At 46.4% G+C, this 19976-nt stretch overlaps 2 protein-coding genes across 3 annotated transcripts; both read left to right on the plus strand.

The window, feature by feature from the left end:
- The first annotated feature begins 166 nt into the window (after positions 1 to 166).
- On the plus strand, positions 167 to 5098 carry LOC119315287 (endoglucanase 5-like). The gene is made up of 4 exons (XM_037589950.1): positions 167 to 1070; positions 1201 to 1404; positions 1725 to 1979; positions 4146 to 5098. The coding sequence occupies exons 1-4, from the start codon at positions 651 to 653 to the stop codon at positions 4854 to 4856; spliced, it is 1590 nt and encodes a 529-aa protein (XP_037445847.1). The 5' UTR covers positions 167 to 650; the 3' UTR covers positions 4857 to 5098.
- A 1269-nt stretch (positions 5099 to 6367) lies between these two features.
- LOC119315288 (probable LRR receptor-like serine/threonine-protein kinase At1g05700) lies at positions 6368 to 13969 on the plus strand. 2 transcript variants are annotated; one of them, XM_037589952.1, is made up of 14 exons: positions 6368 to 6490; positions 6670 to 7225; positions 7502 to 7763; positions 7863 to 7986; positions 8568 to 8706; positions 8841 to 8912; positions 9686 to 9757; positions 9850 to 9930; positions 10538 to 10701; positions 10820 to 11040; positions 12270 to 12396; positions 12587 to 12652; positions 12739 to 12925; positions 13039 to 13969. In XM_037589952.1, the coding sequence occupies exons 1-14, from the start codon at positions 6421 to 6423 to the stop codon at positions 13508 to 13510; spliced, it is 2613 nt and encodes an 870-aa protein (XP_037445849.1). In that variant the 5' UTR covers positions 6368 to 6420; the 3' UTR covers positions 13511 to 13969. The 2 variants fall into 2 exon arrangements, with proteins under 2 accessions (XP_037445849.1, XP_037445848.1); XM_037589951.1 differs by having other exon boundaries at positions 7502 to 7986.
- Positions 13970 to 19976: the final 6007 nt, after the last annotated feature.

The following is a 19976-nucleotide window of genomic DNA, read 5'->3' on the forward strand; positions in this document are numbered from 1 at the left end:
TAAAATCCCGAACTGGAGTAGCAGTAGTAGTAGCTCGTACTGACTTCTCTCGGGACGTCGCTGTCCCTCCCCCGCCAAGCCACCGCACCGCCATGCATGCCAAGCCCCAAAGCCTTCTTCCTCCCTCCCTCCCTCTCTTTCAACACAGCCCACCAACCCAACATCGCCATCCGTTCCTACTACTTTGCATATCTGCGCGCGCCCGCGCCCGGCCGTATATAAACCCGTCGATCAATGCACAGCGAAGATATTGTCGAGGAGGGTTAGGGTGAGGAGGAGGTCCGCCGCTAAAGCTGGAAGCCGATCATTAGCCATTTATTTACTACTCTACTCGGGAGCGGAGCAATTACTCCGTCGGTTATCTATCAGCTTCCGTTTCGAGCTTAAATTACCAGGCAGGAGGAGGAGGAGGCGGAGCCGCGGGTTCACTTTTCGGAGGCGGCGCTGACCCGCTTCCATTCTTGGAAACCCGTTACTCCGGCGAGCGAGGCCGGCCGCCGGTGGCCATTTTGGTTTGCGGCGGGCGCGGAGCGATCGAGAAAGGTCGGCCGCACCGTCGGCGCCTGCTTTGGAGTTTCTTTCGGGGGCCGATCGACCGACCGCGGGTTTCTTTCTTGGCGCGCGCGCGGGCGGGACGGGCGGCCGCTGAGATGAGCGATGTCACCGGCAGGTTCGTGCTGGCCGCGGCCGTCGTGGCGGTGTCGCTGGTGATGGCGTCGGCGGCGCGGCACGACTACGGGGACGCGCTGTCCAAGAGCCTGCTCTACTTCGAGTCGCAGCGGTCGGGCCGGCTGCCGTACAACCAGCGGGTGCGGTGGCGCGGCCACTCGGGGCTCACCGACGGGCTGGAGCAGGGGGTGGACCTGGTGGGCGGGTACTACGACGCCGGCGACCACGTCAAGTTCGGCCTCCCCATGGCCTTCACCGTCACCATGCTCTCCTGGGCCGTCCTCGAGTACGGCGACCAGATCGCCGCCGCCGGCGAGGGCGCGCACGCGCTGCAGTCCATCAAGTGGGGCACCGACTACTTCATCAAGGCGCACACCGCGCCCAACGAGCTCTGGACCCAGGTCAGTCATCATCCATCGCCGCCGCCGCCGCCGTCGCCATGACCGGCCGCGCGCGCAGAATGCAAAGTGTAAACACGCACGTAGCGTGCACACGCTGCATCTTTTCTGACCCGATCGCGCATACGTACAGGTCGGCGACGGCGACTCGGACCACTACTGCTGGCAGCGGCCGGAGGACATGACGACGTCGCGGCGGGCGTACAAGGTGGACGCCGAGCACCCCGGCTCGGAGGTGGCCGCCGAGACGGCCGCCGCCATGGCCGCCGCGTCCATCGTGTTCCGGCGAGCCGGCGACGCGCACTACGCGCACCTCCTCCTCCACCACGCGCAGCAGGTACGCTGTCATGTACTAGCACACATTACTTGTCACACAAAATTAATAATTAATAAACGTAAAGCAGAAAAATCAGACTAGATTAGCACCAGCTTAATTTCCCTTTAAGCTTTTGTCAGCCCCCTTTACACACAGAATTCACGATTAAAAAACACGACACTCGATCCACTAGCCACAGCCGGGTCTGGTACGTGACAGCGAGCAGCTCAACGTCCGTCGTACACACACACGCTTGACGCTTCGGCTATACCGTAGTTCTTTTCTTATCGTATATGTCGTCGTATTTATAATTTATACGTACGTATGTATATTACGTGCAGCTGTTCGAGTTCGCGGACAAGTACCGGGGGCGGTACGACGCGAGCGTGCGGGTGGTGAAGAGCTACTACCCGTCGGCGAGCGGGTACAACGACGAGCTGCTGTGGGCGGCGCTGTGGCTGCACCGCGCCACCGGCGGCCGCGAGTACCTCGACTACGCCGTCGCCAACGCCGACGACTTCGGCGGCACCGGCTGGGGCGTCTCCGAGTTCAGCTGGGACATCAAGTACCCCGGCCTCCAGGTCCTCGCCTCCAAGGTCAGTCTCAGTACCACTCATCACCACTACTGCCATCTCGTCTCTCTCTGTGCGTCTCTCCATTGCTGACGCATGCACGCAGCCCATGCATGCATGCACTGCACCAACCTAGCGACCTTTCCTTGAGCTGGTCAAACTTGTTTACCTTTTCATGCATCATCAGAATGAATTCCTCACAAAAGAAAACAATGATCAGATTGATTCTTTTTTCCACCGCCGATTGCGGCAGCTGTAAACAAATTAGTCAGAGGCATACGTCAACTTCCACTATAGTTAGTTCGAATTTTAGTTAGTTCGTGATTTTTTTAAAAAAATTCACTAGTAGTTAGCAGTGCTTAGTTATTTAATACTACGTACTAGGGGATTGCCATATGGGATCCATGCGGTAAATTGATCCCATGTACTAGTAATGACAGATGTAGTATGACTTTGTTGATTTGGTTGTGCCACCGGTTTTGTATATATCGTTAGCATGAGGAGCAAGCCGCGTGTTTGGTGCACCCTAGCTTTTGCTTAGCTACCCTCTCTCTCTAGCTTGCAAGCATGGCTACCCCCCTACCGTACCTTACCTAGCATGCTTTCCCGGGGTGCTTCCGCTGGAGTTGATGGATGATGCGCCATGCCCAACAACTCCGCCCGCCCTATGCATCTCTTCTACTAATTCTTCTAGGAGAATGCATATATACATATCATCCCAAACGCCTTTCGAATTTCGATAATACATATTGCAACGTGAGTTTTAATTTGCGTAGAGGTTGATTTTCGTCGAGGGGCGCCCATGCATGTGCAAAACCTAGTTAAGCAAGCATATGAGATGATTGATGATGATTCTCAGCAAAAAAAGCTAATCATGGGGAGCAGGCGATGCTCTGCCCACCAAGAGGGTCAAGAAAGTTGAGAGATGCCCAAATTTGTTTTATACTACACAAACACGGGGCCGGCCATGAGACTAGGAGAGATCTTTCGATCTACCCCACCCCACCTGCGCCTTTGTCCTGCGGGTAACCATTTCTAATTCGTTCCTTTCACATGTGCTCCTCCCGGCAGCTGCCATTTATTTATTAAAAACCTTCCAGAAACAGACCGGTTTCCTAACCATGGACTGTTCACTGTCGCCGATCACATGAGGTCTCGTAGGAATGGACTGCCTTCCTAATCATAGCTCCTTTGACCGCACCTTCTGCTTCGCATATGCTTAGAACGCAAGGCAGCATGCGGCCGGCTCCTCTTGCCATGAGGGTGAAGGCTCGTCCATCACATGCCTGCTTCTTTGGTCATCCACAAGCTGTTTTTGTCTCTGTCATGCTTCACTTGGGATGTGATGTTTGAAGCAAGCGATTCAACCAATGATGGATACCTACTCTGGCTAGACAGCTTACTTGCCCAAGTGGAATGGAGGGGCCGAGCGGTCATTTCCTCGGTTGTTTAATGAAAAACACATCAGCAGTTGTTATCAGCAGTTGTTACTGATGTGTATGGGCTTTTCAATTGGAGATGGGAGAAAGGAAAGAGTGGAAGCACATGAGACAGAAAAATACTCAACCGACAGTAGCTGCACGTTTTTTCTTGGGATTCAGTTTTTTTTAAGGGTTTTTTGGATTCGGTGGTTGGATCACAACTTGGGCACTGGTAACTGAGCCCGCAAGGATCATGCGGCCCATTTTCGTTGATGTTCGGCCGGGTTGGTTTATATAACCTGATCAATTCTGCACGGCACTGAAGTTATGTTCCGTGTAACGATGGATGCCATTCGGACATGGCGTCTGTCAGTTGGTGTCAAAGATTCTGCACTCACATACAGTATACCAGACAAATGGAGGACAGGTTGACAACGATCACTGCTCAAGTCAACCCTGCTATTAAGTTTGCATGTAGTTTGACTACCAGCGATCGCTGCTCAAGTCAACCCTGCTATTAAGTTTGGCACATAGTTTTGACTACTAGAAGGTGTTCCTGGTCGACATGCAGCCTCTAGAGCCTATAGGTCAATATATTTTTTAGAGAGGGTCAAAGGTTTTATTTGCAAAAGGTCAAAGGGGTCAAAGGTTTTATTTACAAATTAGCCGTCAATTAAAAACTAAATTAGCCATGCATCAGCTGTTTAATTAGTATAATTTGTGTTTTGATCCTTGCAATTAACATTTCTCTTCCTGGGCCATCGATCAGCTGCTGCTGGAGGAGAAGGACCTGAGCTCGGAGTACCGCGCGGTGCTGGAGAAGTACCGTGCCAAGGCCGAGTTCTACGTGTGCTCCAACATGAACAAGAACCCCGGCGGCGCCGCCCGCAACGCGCCGCGCACCCCGGCGGGGCTCATCTTCATCCGCCCCTGGAACAACCTCCAGTACGTGACCAACGCCGTCTTCCTCCTCACCGTCCACTCCGACCTGCTGGCGGCGCTCGGGGAGCCCCTCCGCTGCACCGTGGACGAGGACGCCGACACCTCGGACACGGGCGGCGAGACGGCGGCGGACGTCGTGGTGTGCGCCGAGGAGGTGCTGGCGTTCGCCAGGGCGCAGGCGGACTACATCCTGGGCACCAACCCGATGGGGACGAGCTACCTGGTCGGGTACAGCGACAAGTACCCGCGGCGGGTGCACCACCGGGCGGCATCGACGGCGTCGTTCGCGGACGAGAAGGGGTTCATCGGGTGCGCGCAGGGGTTCGACTCGTGGTACAGCGCGGGCGAGGAGAACCCGCACGACCTCGTCGGCGCCGTCGTCGGCGGGCCCGACGGCGAGGACCGGTTCAACGACCAGCGCGGCGCGTACATGCAGACCGAGGCCTGCACATACAACACCGCGCCCATGGTCGGCGTCTTCTCCAGGCTCATGGAGCTCGACGCGGAGGAGCGGCTGCGGGAGCAACGGGACCTGTGAAGAAGCGGCTCCTCGTCGCCGGCCGGTGAATATGTTCAGCTGTAGGAATGTTAATTGAATAACCGAGAAAAATGTGAGAAAAGAAAGAGTGAAGAAAAGGCGATTTTTTAGGACCGTTGGATGGATGGGTGGATTTGTACATTTTTTTGTTGATTAATTCGTATAGGTTTTGCTTTGTTTCATTCGTGTAGGAATGAAATTTCGAAAAAAAAAAAGAGAATAAAACGTCACCAGATTGATGATGGTTGACCTTGAGTTGACCAAGAGGGAAGAGGAAAGGCGGGAAAGGTTTTTCCGTCGCTGACACCGGGCCCCGTAGTCCAGTTTCTCTCCGCGTCCCCACGAAATTTCCATCCCCACTGCCCACCGAGAGGGTGGCGGTGGTAATGCTCGAGAAGCAGTGCCCGATGTGTGTTCGACGAAATGTCATCGCCAGAGCTAGCGCTGCCATGGTCGCGCCCCCGTGCGCGTCACGCTGGGGGAACCGACGGCCTTGACGCCGTGCTTCTCCTGTCGGCGCGGACGCACCGTGCGTGCCAGGGTCGATTCCGGTCGCCGCGCGCGCAGGGTGCTCGGCGTAATGGCTCCCTCGGCTGCCTGCACTGCATCTCCTTCGGGGCAGTGCAGTGCGTGCCGACATGCCCACTGAGACCGAGGTCAAGGAGAGGAGACCGACAAGGACGACTCCGCTCCCTGTTCGCTCGCTGCCATCCATCGGCCGAGTAAATTGTGCGGTGGTGTCCTGACGCGGCCGCACCCGCGGGCTCGTACAAACGACGTCGCCGTCGGGGCCCCGGGGACATACGGATTGCGCGTGCCGACCGCGCCTCAGGGTCTCCGAATGCGGCGCACTCCGCGCTGGCCAGGCACGGTACGTGGTCGCTGTGCAGCTGCGGGGCTCCATCTGAACCTCTTGGCCCAGCATGAAATCTGGTGAAAAATCAGGGCCTCACTGCAGTAACTGCAGTAATGCCAATTGCTAAAATTGTTAGCTAGCAGCGCATAATAAGTAAGTAAGCACTACCTCATTGTTCCCAGACTTTATCCTTGTGTGCCACTTGCAAGATTCCTTAGGATCATCTTGTTAGTATACTGTACCAGGTCATTAGGTTGATGATCACTTAGATTACGGTTCCATTCCGGAGATTCATTCATTCATACATACATACCCTGAAATGCTTGAGCCATGGGGGTTCTTGCCCTTCTGGTTTGTTCGTATTATTTACTATGAGATGAAGATGACCAAACCACATGAGTGGACAGTCTTTTTCTAATGCCAACAAAGGAATCATAGAGTAAGTTAAAAGTTGCAATGACAGAACTGTTTCGAAAAAACCTTTTCTAGACCGACCCTCCTAATCTATCATTGTGGAATAGGACGACAGTAATATGCATGTGAAAGCATTTGCTAATCCCATGGATATACATATATATGCCAGTCTCTCTCTCTCTCTCTCTCTCTCTCTCTCTCTCTCTCTCTCTCTCTCTCTCTGCCCTCCCTCCCTCTCTCTCTCTCTCTCTCTCTCTCTCAGATAGAAGGCTCGTTTGCTCACAAGAGTGAAGCATGAATCTATGTGTAGCAGTTCTCCTATTCTACATGTTCCAGTTGATTCATGGACAGCCTGATTATCTGGGTGTGTTGCCCCTCAATTCTTAGTTTCTTACCACTCTTTCTGTTCAGAAAATACACAATGAGAAGCACCTATGTTGCTCATAGCACAACGTTCATTTAAGGCCGGTGATAGAAATCCATTATGCATAAGTGCATAACCACTTGTGATACAAATCTTTTTGACTTGTATTTTGTTTCCAGGTTTCATAAGCATCGATTGTGGCATCCCAGTGAATTCTACCTACCAAGATTCCATTACAAATATGGTATATGTATCGGACTATGGTTTCATCACCACGGGAGAAAACCGCATCATCTCCTCAGATTACATGGAGCCATCACTGGCAAAACGCTATTCCAATCTCCGGTTCTTTCCGCATGGTCCAAGGAATTGCTACACCCTGAGGTCCCTGGTGATGGGAAACAAGTACCTTGTTCGTGCCGCCTTCTACTATGGAAACTATGATGGCCTGGGCAAACCTCCTGTCTTTGATCTTTACCTGGGGGCAAACTACTGGCATGAAGTTAACTACAGTGATGCAGGAGCATTCAACTGGATGGACATCATACTTGTGGCTCCTACTGATTACTTGCAAGTTTGTTTGGTGAACAAAGGTATGGGCAATCCATTTATTTCTGGGCTGGATTTGAGGCCACTGAATACCACCCTCTACCCAGAGGTCAATGCAAGTCAATCGCTCGTGCTGGTTAATTCTAATCGGTTCCACATGGGGCCCACAGACAATTCAATAATCAGGTTAGTTTTTGACTTAGAATTTTTGTTATCAAATTTTAACATAAATCCGCGTTAGCACCATCTTGATCAACAGAAGTAAAATTTTGGTCGCTGAATATCCTGCGGAAAAATATATTTATAAATGACTGTAGACTGTAACCTCTGCTTTTAGCCTTATAGTATTGCATAAGTTTTGTCCGCAAGGTATACCTTTTGACAAAGAGGTGGTTTTTTGACTCTAGTTAATTCAGTGGACTACAATAGTACATAAAACATATACTTCATTGGTCCAAACAGGTACCCTTCGGATCCCCAAGACCGCATCTGGACGACATATAATGCAATTCCGAACTGTACTAAGATATCTGCAACTTCTCCAATCCACAATAACCTCAGGGCTGTCTACGATGTGCCACCTTCTGTTATGCAAAATGCAGCGACTGTTAATAGCTCAAGAATTGATTTCTCATGGAATCCATCTGATCCATCGGCGAACATAAGCTCCAAATACTTCTTTATTTTCTACTTTGCTGAGCTGCAGCATGTACCGAGCAATGTGGTGCGGCAGTTTGATATCATTGTCAATAACAAGACATGGAACAGGCGACCTTACACCCCAACGTTCCTATTCACCAATTACTTTTCCGGTGTTGTGCAGGGGATGGAAAGTTATAGTGTCTCACTTGTTGCTACAAAAAATGCAACACTTCCACCTATCCTCAATGCCATGGAGATGTACTTGGTGAAACCGATAACTGCGGTTGCAACTGATCCTGGAGACGGTATGGATTTAGTGATGCGATATTAGTAGGGACTAGAGAGGGTATATAACCAGCTACAGTTACTACGTTAAGGGTCCTGTCTAACTTGCAATAAACAAAAGTCCACTTTCCAACTCTGAACCTTGGCAAAAGTTCACTTTTCAACCCTGAATTCTAAAACCTTTCGATTGACAACCTCAAACTATTGAAACCATCATTTTTTTAAACCTCGGGTAGTCTCACTAGTGATTTAGTGTAACGTGCATGCCACGTGTCCACCACATTACTGCCATGCCATTGCCATATCACTAAGTTCCGTTTATTGATCTGTTTGTACCATTTTTTCTTCTGTTTTTAGCATTTTTTTTGTGGAAGTTTCTTTTATCCAAATGGTGGAGCTTGTTTTCGATTGTTTGTTGTTGTAGTGTCTGTTTGTTCATGGCTGTGGTGTAAGTTCAAGACTGAGACGTAGAATTTTTTCTTAGCAGTAAAGAGGGTTGGATTAGACTGTCCTTTATCACATTCGAGGTGTATTAGTATCTTAAAGCTTGCCTGCTTGTCTATTCGTTTAATTAACCATCTTCCTTGTTCTTGCAAAGCAGCTAGAGCTATGATGGCAATCCAAGACAATTTTGGTGTGGTAAAAAACTGGATGGGTGATCCATGTACTCCGAAAGCTTTTATATGGAGAGGATTAAACTGCTCATATCCACCGGCAAGCCCCTCTGAAATAATGGGACTGTAAGTTTCATAACTGTGTTTGGATGAAATAAAGAAAAAACCCATTCTCATACGCTGAATATTTGACATTTCTAAGAAACGTCTAGGACAAATGAACAAGAGAAGCTAACTGTTCTTGGTTTACTTTTTGGCAGAAACTTGTCTTCCTTTGGGTTAGTTGGTGCCATCTCTACTAATTTTAGAGATCTCAAAGCACTCCAGTATCTGTAGGTTTTTACTTCTCGTCTTTCTTACTGTGGAATTTTTAACATGCTACTACCTTTTTTATATTCCCTCCGTCCGAAAATACTTGTCATCAAAATGGACAAAAAGGGATGTATTTAGAACTAAAATACATTTAGATACATCCCCTTTTATTCATTTTGATGACAAGTATTTCCGGACAGAGGGAGTACTACTCAAAATAAACCCACGTGGATATTTTCCGCACCTGCCTTTTTTAGTATATTCAGGAATTAGTGTACTTGTTATCAGAACACAGGTTTGTATAAGCTAAATTATATGCACATAATTCACAGACATTTGAAAATTACCAAAAAAGGAATGCTTGCACTGATATTCTTAAGATGATTAGCTTGTTTACACATGGAGAGAATTACTGAACAATACCTGAAACAATTTACACAGTAGTACAGAGAAACTCTCTTGAACTGTGGATGATAGTACATTTCTTAAATTGTCTGTGTCTCCATGTTTTCAGGAAAAAGAAAGAACTGTCTGTATCTCCATATAGGAACTTTGGATACATGATATGTGCTTCCTCGTTTTAATACACCGTTCACCAAAATAATACTGTCAGAAAACTAATGATATAGTTTGGGAGAAAAACATAACTCTCTTCCTCACATGCAGTGACTAGATACATACTTTTGCCTTTTGTATTCAGTCATGCAGTGAAGCTGAAAATAACACTTCAGAAAATGTTGTATTTCGCCTTTCCTTTTTAGCTTTAATTCACAAGATCTGTTACTCCTTCCAGGGATTTGTCACACAACAACTTATCTGGTCCCATTCCAAATTTTCTTGGGAAACTATCATCACTAATGTTTCTGTAAGTCTTATTACTTATCTTTTCATTCTTGAATCTCGGCACAACAGTTTTCTGTGCTACATATATGGATATACCATGTTTTTCCTTTATAGGGATTTGTCCAGCAATGATCTGAGCGGACCAATTCCTTACAGCCTTTTACAAAGGTCCCAAAATGGATCCCTATCACTAAGGTATGTTCAGCTATCAAAAGTTAACTAACTAAGAATATAATTTTTTTTAAGGAAAAAATTCATACCAATATGTAAATCAGTAAATGCTCATCATTTTGGGATGATGTCAGTAATATTTTAGAAAATGATGATTTAATATCATACTACTTAAAATTGTATGGTTTTGCTATTTGGGCCTTCTATTTTTCAATTTCTTTGACTGCTCATTCAGTAAGGTATATTACTTCTGGTTAACTGGAAAGATAAGTTGTGTCATCATCAGTTATCAACTGTAATAGATACTACAACAAGGACCGGTGACTCTAGCGCATAAAATAATATATGCTAATTGTTGGATTTCTCTAGAAAGGCATGGAAGAATCTTGTATATCAATTTACTTTGTCCCAGTGCATTTCATGGGTAGTTTCATTTCTTCAAGAGCATTCATTGTGAAAGCACCTTCAAAAACAGTGTCAGTATTACATTTGACTAGTTAACTATTAGGTCTGATTGATCAGTATATTTTGTAGAGAAGTAGTGGTTCCTTCCAGCATTTATAGTTAGACACCTCTCTTTATTCAGAACACCATAGAAGCACATTATAATTTAACTTTTGTGTATTGCCAGGGTCGGTGGCAATGCAAATCTTTGTGGCAATGATACTTCCTGCAGACCAGTTCGAAAGAAGATCAATGGGTCACTTCTCTCTGCAATAGTCATTGTGCCAATAGTTACTGCCATCGCACTATTTGTTATATTATTTTTGCTGCGCCAAATGCTCAAAGGAAAAGGTAATATTGGAAATAATGGTTTCTGCTTTGTGCATTACACACTTTTGTATTTCATTTTCTTTTGCCTTTTTTTATACAAAATATAAAATGCTTGCCATTACGTTGTGCATGTATTCAGCTAAGCGAAAGGCTACTGGTCATGAAGATGGATCAGCATTACTTGGGAGCCGAGAGTTCTCTTACAAAGAACTGAAGCATATTACAAACAACTTTAGCCAACAGGTAGGAAAGGGTGGGTTTGGACCTGTCTTCCTTGGTTACTTGGAGAATGGAAACCCAGTTGCAGTGAAAGTGCGTTCTGAGTCATCTTCCCAAGGGGGCAAAGAGTTTCTGGCTGAGGTAAAAACAAAATCAGTGTGAAGTTCTACATGTCGAAATTAAAAATATTCATGTGTAATCGTAACATCTATGTTCCCCCCAGATTTCTTAGTGTAGCCATCTGTATACGAATTTTGATGAATGAGTTCTTTAAGATTTTTGTGTTTGTGTGTGTGTAGTTTTACAAAAGAGAGAAGTTCATGTTACAACCCTGAACTTTTCCATTTGTCTATGATTCAGTCCCGAACTCTGAAACTGTCTAAGAATTAATCCTGAACTATAAAACCTTATGAGATTCAACCCTTCTCTCCCCTGAATCCAGTTTTTGCTGAGTTGGCCTAGTTTTCTCCCGTTGACCGGCCTGTCAGCATCCCAGTCACCCCTTTTTGGGTCAAATTTTGACAAAAAATTGGAAGTGTCAACAAAATTTTGAAATAATTTCTGTAAAATCAATACTAATATACTTTACCATTCTGGGGAAGTTTCAGACATTTTTGCCAAACAAACTTTAAAATACCCTCAAATTACATTTTCTGCCCCTTTTTTGGTCAAATTTTGACAAAAAAATTAAAGTGTGCAGAAATTTTTTAGACTGTTCTGTAAAATATAGACTAATATACTTATCATTCTGGGAAATTTTAAGACATTTTTGCCAAACAGATTTAAAATACCCTTAAATTACATTTTCAGCCAATGGAAGTGTCCAGAAAAAATAGTGTAAAATCAAAGAAATATAGTGATAATTCTTGGAAATTTTCAGACAATTTTGCCAACATAACTAAGAATACCCTCAAATTTCATTTTCAGCCCCTTTTGGGTAAAATTTTGACCAAAAAATGAAAATGTGCAGAAAATCTGAAACAATTCTGTAAAATCAAAACTAATATAGTGATCATTCTGGGAACACACACTTTGGCCTGCAGAAGTAGGGATACCCTCAAATTTCGTTTCTGGGATGCTGACGTGGCTGCTAACTGGCCGACCAACGGGCCAAAGCCAGGCTAACTCAGTGAAAACCGGGTTCAGGGGAGAGAAGGGTTGAATCATAGATGGTTTTGATAGTTCAGGGTTGATTCTTATATGGTTTCAGAGTTCCGGGTTGAACCTTAGACAAATGGAAGAGTTCAGAGTTCAGGGTTGAACCTTAGACAATATGGACTTCTCTCTTTACAAGACTACACTTACTAAACATCCTCATTATGTATTCTACTTAAATTATTTGAATGACAGCGCCGCATGTTATATTGCAGGCTCAGCACTTGACGAGGATTCATCACAAGAACTTAGTTTCTTTGATTGGCTACTGCAAGGACAAAAATCATTTGGCTCTTGTTTACGAGTACATGCCTGAAGGGAGCCTGCAGGATCATCTGAGAGGTTCATCTTGGCCATTCAAATGTGGATTCTTATATCGGCTAATCAAAGTTTTAGGCGCACATTACATTACATTTCATTTAAGCAAGAATTGCGTAGACCTTAAATTATCCGTGGTTATTAACTGAAGTCCATGAATTGTTCCAAAATCTTCTTTGAACTAACTATGTTTAATCTCCATTGACATGTGAAGCCACTTCTACTAGTAAACCACTCACTTGGAAGCAGCGTCTTCAGATCGCCCTTGATGCTGCACAAGGTTAGGACATAGCAGCCATCTACTAGGTCCTGAGATTTCATTTGCACATGACTGTCAACAAAAAAGTAGTAATTATTTTATCACAGGTCTTGAGTATCTGCACATCGCTTGTAAGCCAGCATTGATTCACAGAGATGTGAAGAGCAGGAACATCCTCCTGACCACAGATCTTGGGGCAAAGATAGCTGATTTTGGCCTGACCAAGGCTTTCAGCGACTCCGAAACACATATAACTACTGAGCCAGCTGGTACCATTGGGTATTTAGATCCTGAGTACGTCATGCACAGCATCACTCTCTTCTCCTGTCTACTCCACTTATTCAACATTACCTGAAGTGTTGTTACTTTGTCATAATTAAGGACCCTTTCGTCTACCAATTGTTCAGGTACTTCCGCAGTTATCACATCAGCGAGAAGAGCGACCTGTACAGCTTCGGGGTCGTCCTCCTGGAGCTCATCACAGGCCATGCCCCGGTAATACCGATTAGTGACAGCATGAGCATCCACATCGGCGAGTGGGTGCATGAGAGCCTCGACCATGGAAACATCGAGAGCATTGTGGATGCAAAGATGGGAGGGGACTATGACATCAACTCTGCCTGGAAAACTGCTGACTTGGCGCTGCATTGCAAGCAAGATGTCTCCCGGGAGCGGCCGACTATGGCGGAGGTCGTGGCCCAGCTTAAGGAGTGCTTGGAGCTCGAGAATCGTTGCAGTGAGAGGAGAGGAAACTTGTCCTCGAATGATGATAATTTGACCTGTCCCGGAGAGGGAAGTGCACTTGAGGTAGAAGAAGAAGAAACACAACAGCAACAAGGTGGAGAGATACAAGCGGCTGCTGGCCCTGCAATGAGATGATAGTTTTGATGATCTTATACATAAATGCTGGAGGTTGGAGCCATCTTCTTTACCTTTCGGATAAACCTTCATCTTGCCTTTCTTTGTGAAGTTCTCAAATTTCTGGCAATGACTAGATGGAGTCTGCCTGTTCTAGTCTAGATAAAAAAATTGTGATGAAAGAAGCTCGAGTGGATCACCGGAGAATTCACATTCGGGTTTGGACGGCGTGCAAGTGATACGTTTCTCAGTGTTTAGAGTGGACTTTTTTGTTGGCATGTTCGTCTTAGTTTGTCCATGTTTTTGATGTTTCTCTCTTGGCAATATTAAACTTTGATCTCTTTATAATAAACAATGTTTTAGTGCTGGCTATATGCATCTTAGGATCCAGAGGCTGGGGGCAAATAAAGCTTCCATCATCTAAAAAACCAATCATGTATTTGATGGTTGCTTACCCAAAGGTGACACTTCTTTCTGATATTCTTTTGACAAACATTTGTGATAATGTGATGATTGATGATGGCACGGCATAAATTCCTTGATTCTTTTTCTTTTAGCCTGGATTTCTTGATTCTTAGGATGCTGATGCAAGATGGCAACGTGTGAAAACCTTGAAACCATATTGATGGCAATGTGTCGGCATTTTCACACATGTGGCAGCCCACTCGTTAAATTGTTTTGAAACAAGAAAATCAAGGGGAAGAAATATTGAAAGGAACACATTGAAATATTCAATAAAACATTAAAAATTTAAAATATAGAATAAGAAGAAAATTCAGGTTAAATTTTCAAAATTCTAATATATTTAAATAAAAGATATGTAATATAACAAATAAAACATTAAAAATGTGGAAAATAGGGTAAACATGGAAATTTAGAATAAAATGTAATATCTAAGGGAGTTACTAATCTAAAAGTTTAAACTGGAAAAAATCATGAATTGATGAAAGAAAACCTTGTGAGGTTTTATGAAGAATACTCAACTATAGTCTGAATTTCTAAAATGTTAGAGCAACTCTAGCAGACCCCGCAAAACGCCGGCCCGCAAAACGCGTTTGCAGTTCGTGCAAAACAGCTTTTGCGGGCCGGCGCGGGCTGGCAGAGATGCAGACCCCGCAAACGGATCCGTAAAAAAGTATATTCGCGGAATATGCTTTTTTACGGGTCGGCTATGCAGGTTCTGCTCAGACACCACCGTGACGACCCGCAAAAAGATAAACTGCAAATCTCGCATTTGACATAGGATTTCACAAACAAGTTCAAATTCAAACGACACAAACAGTTTTATGCGTAAATAGAAGCCAAGTTCATTACGGCTAACACAAAAGAGGGCCCTGCAAAAGGTTTGCGCTCATGTCCGGCATCATCTTGATCGATCTTCACTCCGCGCCATCGAGTCCACCTTGGAGTTCATCGGTGCCACCGAATCCACCTCCGGCGCTTGTTCCAACTCCTGCACCGAAATCATCCACGTTGCCACCATATGGAGCGGAGAAAACATCACCGGAACTGTAGCACGAACCGGCCGACGCCACCATTCTTCTCTTCAAGATTTCCCTCCTTGCCATATCATGCCATGTTTTGGTGAGGTCGTTCATGTCATTGCGGTTCATTGACATGATCTTGTTCTCTTCGGCGAGCAACATGGACATTGATTTGTTTTCGGCGGCTCGTGCTCTTCTCTCCTCGATGGCATCTTTGCGCAACCCCTCTTCCTTGAGCAACTGCCACTTTTCTTGCTTCTCCTTTGCCTTCTTCTCGGCCAACTCTTTCTTGATCTCCAACGATTTCAACAACATCGACTCGTTGGATTGCAACATGGCATCAATCTTCTCCCTCAAGTTTGATGCTTCTTGCTCTCTCTTCATCTTCTCCTTGGTCTTCTTGTCACCATCGGGCTTGTGCAAATTTCTTGGGCCATCATCATCCTCATCTTCATCCATGTTTGTAAGTGAGCCTCTCTTTGGTGGGGATTCTTTGTCGATCAACTTTCACTTCTCGCACTTTTGGAGAAACTCCCAACAATGCTCTAGTTTGAAAAATTTGCCTTCCGAAGCTTCCATGTCCTTGTATCTATGTTGAGCAATCTTTTTCTACACAATGTGAACAAAGTGATCCAATCACTTCTCATGATGCAATATGATGATGCACAATTTGAACAAAGGAAAAACAAACTCATGGTCGGACTCCACGGTGCCACTTGGAGGTGCATTGCGTACTTGCTCCAAGCAAGCTGCCCAACGGTTGCACATATGCTTGATGCTCTCCCAACGCCCTTGAAGCGACCGAAATATGCGTGGAGTCCTATTGGGATACTTTGTCATAATGCGGAAGTATTGATCTTTGATCCTTTGCCAATATCTCTTGGAAGTTTCAGATGTACCCGTGGTAGCATCAAGAGACACCGCACTCCATGCTTGAATCAAAGCTTGATCTTCCAAGATCGTGTAGTTCTTCGATCTTATACTTTTCCCAGTTTTTGCTTGCGATTGCTCAAACGCTTCCGCTTCGATCTCCTCCAATTCTTCTGCACAACCATGATCATCCACGCCGGCCTCCGTTTCATTGTACTCGAATGGTTCGAAAGGGGCTTGATCAATGTCAACCGCGTTCGTGTCCAACAAGTTCATGAACTCGGTTGTTCCATTGTTCGAACCACCGCTGTAGCGAACGATAACAAGTCACGCGCTATCGAGAATAATGGCGAAAAATGAAAGGGAATCGCCAAGACCGAAGGCGCATACCTTCCGGCCATTTCGTTGAACACCTCGCTCGCGGGGGGAGCGGCACCGTTGAACGGCATCGCCGGAGCACCTCCTTGCGGCGGGATGAAGCGAGAGGTTGAAGAAGGTGGCTTCTTTGTAGCCGGAACCTTCCTCCGCTTTACGCCCGCGACCTTGCTGACCTTCTCCGCCGCCGGCCGGGATCGCACTGCCGCGTTGGCGCCCGGAGCGCGGGCCATCGCGGTGGGGGCGGCCGGATACCCGCCCTGCACGACAACGTTGCCCTGCCGCTTGCGTGCAGGCGCGGCTTGGGCTTGGGCGACGGCGGCTGGACCAACTTGGCCGGCGACGAGATCCGCCCGAGCGGAAGGGGCGTGGTCGACCTCGACGGTGACGGGGGACAGCAGGGGGTCGTCCATGACGGCGACGGATGGCCGGGGAAGAGCAGCCGGAGCTTGCGGAGTGGGGGCAATGGTGGCGGAGGATGCGGGGAGCGGGAAGGGCCGCGCGGAAATGTCTCTCCCGCCAAATCTCGCGCGGGATAGGGGTTGAGCTCGGGTCGGCCTCCCAACCCGTGAAGATAGAGGTTGGGGAGAAGATTTGCCGCGCCCCGCAAAAAAATTTGCGGGCCGGGGCGGGATGCGGGGTCTGCTCGTGCAGATTTTCTGGCCTCGACCCGCAATTTGGCGGTTATTTTGCGAGGCGGGGCGTTTTACGGGGTCTGCTAGAGTTGCTCTTAGTACCTCGGGTGAACCTTTTTGGAATGTTTATGTTTTTTGCCAATTATTTTAATTTCCCCTTACTTCTCATCTGTATTATTTTTGTATGTGGTCACTGGGCTGCCGCCTGCATGAGACCATCGCTCGGTACTTGATTGTCAATAGTCAAAACCCACTCTCTTCGAATTGAATCCTTTCGATCTACGTTATTCTTCATCTCGGCGGTTGCTGTTATGGTGCGCTGGTCCTACGGGGCCTTAGCACGACGACTTCTCAACTGTCTACTACAACAAGTTGTGCCCGACTCCGACGATGGAGGGGCGATGACGGCGGCGCGCCTTCGGCTCGCTTCAGTGCTTGTAGTCGTCGCTAGGTGGTCTACGGATCTGGTTGTAATTTCTATTATTTCTGGTATTCGTTGTACTGCCATGTTTGAAAATGAATAGATCGGAAATTTTCTCGCCAAAAAGAAACCCCGCTGTCTAGAGTTGAGAATATTCTACAGTTGATAGCGTCATTTGTGGCATCTCTTTGTGGTATTAGAATCGAGAGACCAAATTCAGAGTTTGCTAATAATAATTGAGGGTTTTCCCTAACTTTTTCTGAAGAACAGCGACATGAGAACAATTCCTTTTTCATGGTTCTTTAGTGCGTGCTTGGTTGTCTCGTCTGAACGGCATGATCCAACGGAGAGGGGGCATAGTAGGTTGCTTTACGCCACTTGAGCTAGCAACCCGGCCTGTTCAAACTCTAGTGCCCCCTTGTGTTTGTGTCTGGCTGTGTGAGAGAGAAGAAGACGATTCCAACTTCTTCATGGTGCACCGTCCATAAGTGTGTGATTCCAACTTCTTCATTTCCCCGTTGATTAAGTGCAATAAGGTGTGGGGAGGGGACAACAATTGCTTCCCTAGGGAGGGACCGGTTGATATGGAGCTCCATGCCGTTGATCACATCACATCCATCCACGGAGAGTGCGACGCCGGAGCCACATTCCGGTTTGGCAAGCAAGCCAGGCAGCTGGTTGATCCCATCAGAATCAACAACCCATGATCGATCGATGGCGCGCAGAATATGTGTCTAGCTTGAGCAGCACAGCCCGCCGTTAGGGGACATGCATCTTAATCAAGATTCCATCGTACGCACATGCCCAGCCATAATAAGGTAGGGTAGCTAGTTTCCTCAAATTCGAAGGAAAAAAAAGAGGGATAGCTAATCGATCGGCGCCTCTTGCACACACGCGTCATCTAATCGTCATGTATGACACTGACACGCACGCGTCAGAGAGTTAGTTAACGAACTCGACTGGTCAATTCAGGTCCCCCATCCGTGTACAGCGAGACGTCAAAAGATTTGGCACGTACCACATACACATATGCATACTACCTGTGCAAAGCATTCAAACTGGCTAGAGTAACGCCGAACACATGAATTGACAAAGCAAGCAACATGCAGGCAGGCAGAGACATCAGCAGGTCAAGATCGTTCTCGCAATTATTGTCGCCTAACAGCGGGGTCTCGAAGCAAAGCGTCTGATTGATTGAATTGGCTTGAATTCCATGGCAACAAAGCAGGAGCACTACTACTTAGCTCTGTTTGGAACTTTGTGTACGTACGTACTGTAGATAGGAGAAGTTTCTTGTATGAAAGCGTATGGTCGATCCGTCACACTGTCCCAAAAATAAGAGGAAAAGGAAAGTGTATGTATGCATGTATGGTCACCCAGAGACAGATGAGTGCGTGCATATTCAAACCCCAAAGTTTTGGGTTGTTGTGGGAAAAGGGAGGACACAAAGGTTGAACACACATCACCTTTCTGTGTGCTACTTAATCAGTTAGTTAGTTTACTCCACTTAGTTTACATGATTGTGTGTTGTGTGTATGATTAATTGCATCGTTCTTTCTTCTTCCAACTTGACTTTGGTTGTGATTAGGAAAGGAATTAAAGGGGGAGTTGAAAGGGTTGATTTAGCTAGCTGCCGGAAAATTGCCTAACTACCTTGATTTTCCGGACCAACTGGTCGCCATCTCTGCATCTGCTGATAGGAGCACTAATATATACTACTACAACACCATACCATACCATGCGTTTCTTACTCAACCGGTGAGCTTTGCTGGGATATTTTTTGTCAACAGTTTTAGTTGGACAAAAGGTTTTGTCAACAGCAACGAAAACTTATACAGGATACAAATCACCATGTCTGCAATCTGTGTTAGGTCGTGTAATCATATCGAATCACATGTTTATTTATATGTACGTTAATTAAACAATGACTTGATTTCCCTTTTTCTGTCGCGTCAAGTAGTTTTCCTTTCAGCCGTCCTGCCATGCCAGCCGAACTTTGATTGAGAGCTCGAGAAGACCAGACTAGTCTTTTTCTTGTCAGCAAAGTAGCACCACTCCTAACAACTCTAGTTGCCAGGTGAGTATCTTCGCTTAGTGGCTTGGAAGATGTGCAGTTCCTACCAAAATGTATCCAAACATTTTTTTAAATAGAGGCAAAAGCTTTGCCTCATCCATTAATTAAGAAGGAAACGGACAAGAGTTTGCAACACATTGTGAAAGAGAGAAAAAAAGAAAAATATTACATCATGGTCATTACTCTCCGGCATCAAAAGACCCACATTTTTTGCCCCGGCGGTGATCCAAAGTTTAGCCTCGCTCTTTATGTTGATAAATAGGATGTTGGGTGGCTTGAACTTGTTGTGGAAAATCCTCACGTTCCTCTCATTCCATATAGTCCAGCTAACAAGCATTGTGAGGGAGGCCATAGCTTTCCTATGCACCCTCATTGCGCTAGACATTCTTGTCCACCAATCCTTGATCGATCGTTCCCCCGGCCAAGTAGTAATATCCATGGTATCCAATCGTAGCCATACTTTCAGCATTTCCCAGAGCCTCAACGTGTATCGGCACTTGTAGAAGAGGTGAGCCATAGATTCTTGCTCCCTCTTGCATAGTGGGCAAAGCACGCAATTGTCCCAACCTCGCTTGGTCAAGCGAGCGGTGGTACAAACACGATTTTGAATTGCTAGCCAAGCAAAGAA

Source organism: Triticum dicoccoides, chromosome 6A (assembly GCF_002162155.2).
Source record: "Triticum dicoccoides isolate Atlit2015 ecotype Zavitan chromosome 6A, WEW_v2.0, whole genome shotgun sequence".
Taxonomy (NCBI): Eukaryota; Viridiplantae; Streptophyta; class Magnoliopsida; order Poales; family Poaceae; genus Triticum; species Triticum dicoccoides.